Genomic DNA, 1,769 nt, shown 5'->3' on the forward strand with positions numbered 1-1,769 from the left:
CCGGCGCCCGTTCACGCCCCCTCCAACGTGGCCATGGCCAGCGAGGAGCGGCGCCTCTGCCACTACGACGACTTCACCCGCTTCGGCAACATCATCAACGGGGCCAACTGGCACACGGTGCCCGGCAGTGAGTGGGGGGCTGGGGCAGGGCGGGTGGGCAGCCAGGGACCGCCCCCCCCCCCCCCGACCCCGCCCCTCCCCATCCTGCACAGGCATGAACGACTTCAGCTACCTGCACACCAACTGCTTCGAGATCACGGTGGAGCTCTCCTGCGACAAGTTCCCGCATGCCTCTGAGCTGCCGGCCGAGTGGGAGAACAACCGGGAGTCCCTGCTGCTCTACATGGAGCAGGTCGGGGACGGGGACCCCCCCAGGTGGCCCCGCGGTCCTGGGTGGGGGGACACGCTGTGGGGTCCCACGGGGAGCGTGGGCATTGAAGGGTCGGGCTTTCGGCAGGGGCTGAGCGGATGGCAGCAGGTCACGGCTTGGGGGTCCCCAAACACCCCCGAAGCTCCACGTGTCCCCGTGCCCCCCACGGGCACCTCCACGGGCACAGAGCGCGGGCTCGGCGTGCGAGGCACATGTGCGACCTGCAGCACGTGTGCGCTCTGCGTGGGAGGGGCGTGTGCCCCCGTGCCCAGGGCAGGCGTGTGCCACGCAGTGCGGACGTGCGCCTCCGCGTGTGTGCAGCCCGCAGGGCGCCCGTGGTCGTGCACACCGCGTGTGGCAGGTCCGCATGCGCGGGGTGTGCGCGCTCCCTGTGAGGGTTCGTGGGTGCAGGGCGCGTGTGCCTGGTGTGCCAGTGCCGCCCGTAGCACGCCTGTGCCGTGGGTGTGCGCTGCCTGCCGCGTGTGCCGTGGCGCCGTGCCCCGCACCGGGGTCTGGGCACAAACAGCGCTGAAGGTGGCATGCGTGGGTGTGCACATACGTGTTTGTGTGTGCACGTGCGTGGGTGTGCGCACGTATGTGCCACCTGCACGCCCGCCCCACTGACACCCACTCCGGCCCGCGGTCCCCAGGTGCACCGCGGGATTAAGGGGGTGGTTCGGGACAGGGACACGGAGCAGGGCATCGCCAACGCCATCATCTCTGTGGACGGCATCAACCACGACGTCCGGACGGGTACGATGGGATGGGGATGGGATGGGATTTGGGGATGGGGAGGGGATTGGGGAGCGGATGGAGATGGAAATGGGGAAGGGGATTGGGAGGGAATGGGGATGGGGATGGGATGAGGTTGGGAATAGGGGTGGGGTGGGGACAGGAATGGGATTGGGGAGGGGATGGAGATGGAAATAGAGATGGGGATGGGGCAGGGAGGGGATGGGAATGGGATGAGGTTGGGAATGGGGATGGGATGGGGACAGGAAAAGGATTGGGGATGGGAATGGAGATGGGGACAGGGACAGGAATGGGATGGGGATGGGGTGGGATGGGAATGGAAATGGGATGAGAATGGGGACGGGACGGGGACAGGCGTGGGATTGGGGATGGAGATGGGGATGGGATGGGGACAGGAAAAGGACTGGGGATGTGGATGGGGATGAGGACGGGGCTGGGGATGGTGACAGGCGTGTGGCAGCACCAACGCCCCACCTGACCCCCGCCCCGCTGTCGCAGCCTTCGACGGGGACTACTGGCGGCTGCTGAACCCGGGGGAGTACGAGGTGACGGCGCGGGCCGAGGGCTACCAGGCGGCCACGCAGCCCTGCCGCGTCTCCTACGAGAACGTGCCCACCCCCTGCAGCTTCCGCCTGGCCCGGGAGCG

General features: G+C 68.3%; 1 protein-coding gene across 1 annotated transcript in view; it reads left to right on the top strand.

Annotated features, from left to right (window-relative positions):
* Positions 1–1,769, top strand: part of LOC103905800 (probable carboxypeptidase X1) — a 28,260-nt gene that overhangs the window by 23,243 nt on the left and 3,248 nt on the right. Inside the window, 4 exon segments of the mRNA XM_009287552.1 lie at positions 2–127; positions 213–352; positions 1,021–1,123; positions 1,622–1,758. Coding sequence (XP_009285827.1) covers positions 2–127; positions 213–352; positions 1,021–1,123; positions 1,622–1,758 — 506 coding nt within the window.

Source organism: Aptenodytes forsteri, unplaced genomic scaffold, assembly GCF_000699145.1.
Source record: "Aptenodytes forsteri isolate BGI_AS27 unplaced genomic scaffold, ASM69914v1 Scaffold729, whole genome shotgun sequence".
Lineage (NCBI taxonomy): Eukaryota > Metazoa > Chordata > Aves > Sphenisciformes > Spheniscidae > Aptenodytes > Aptenodytes forsteri.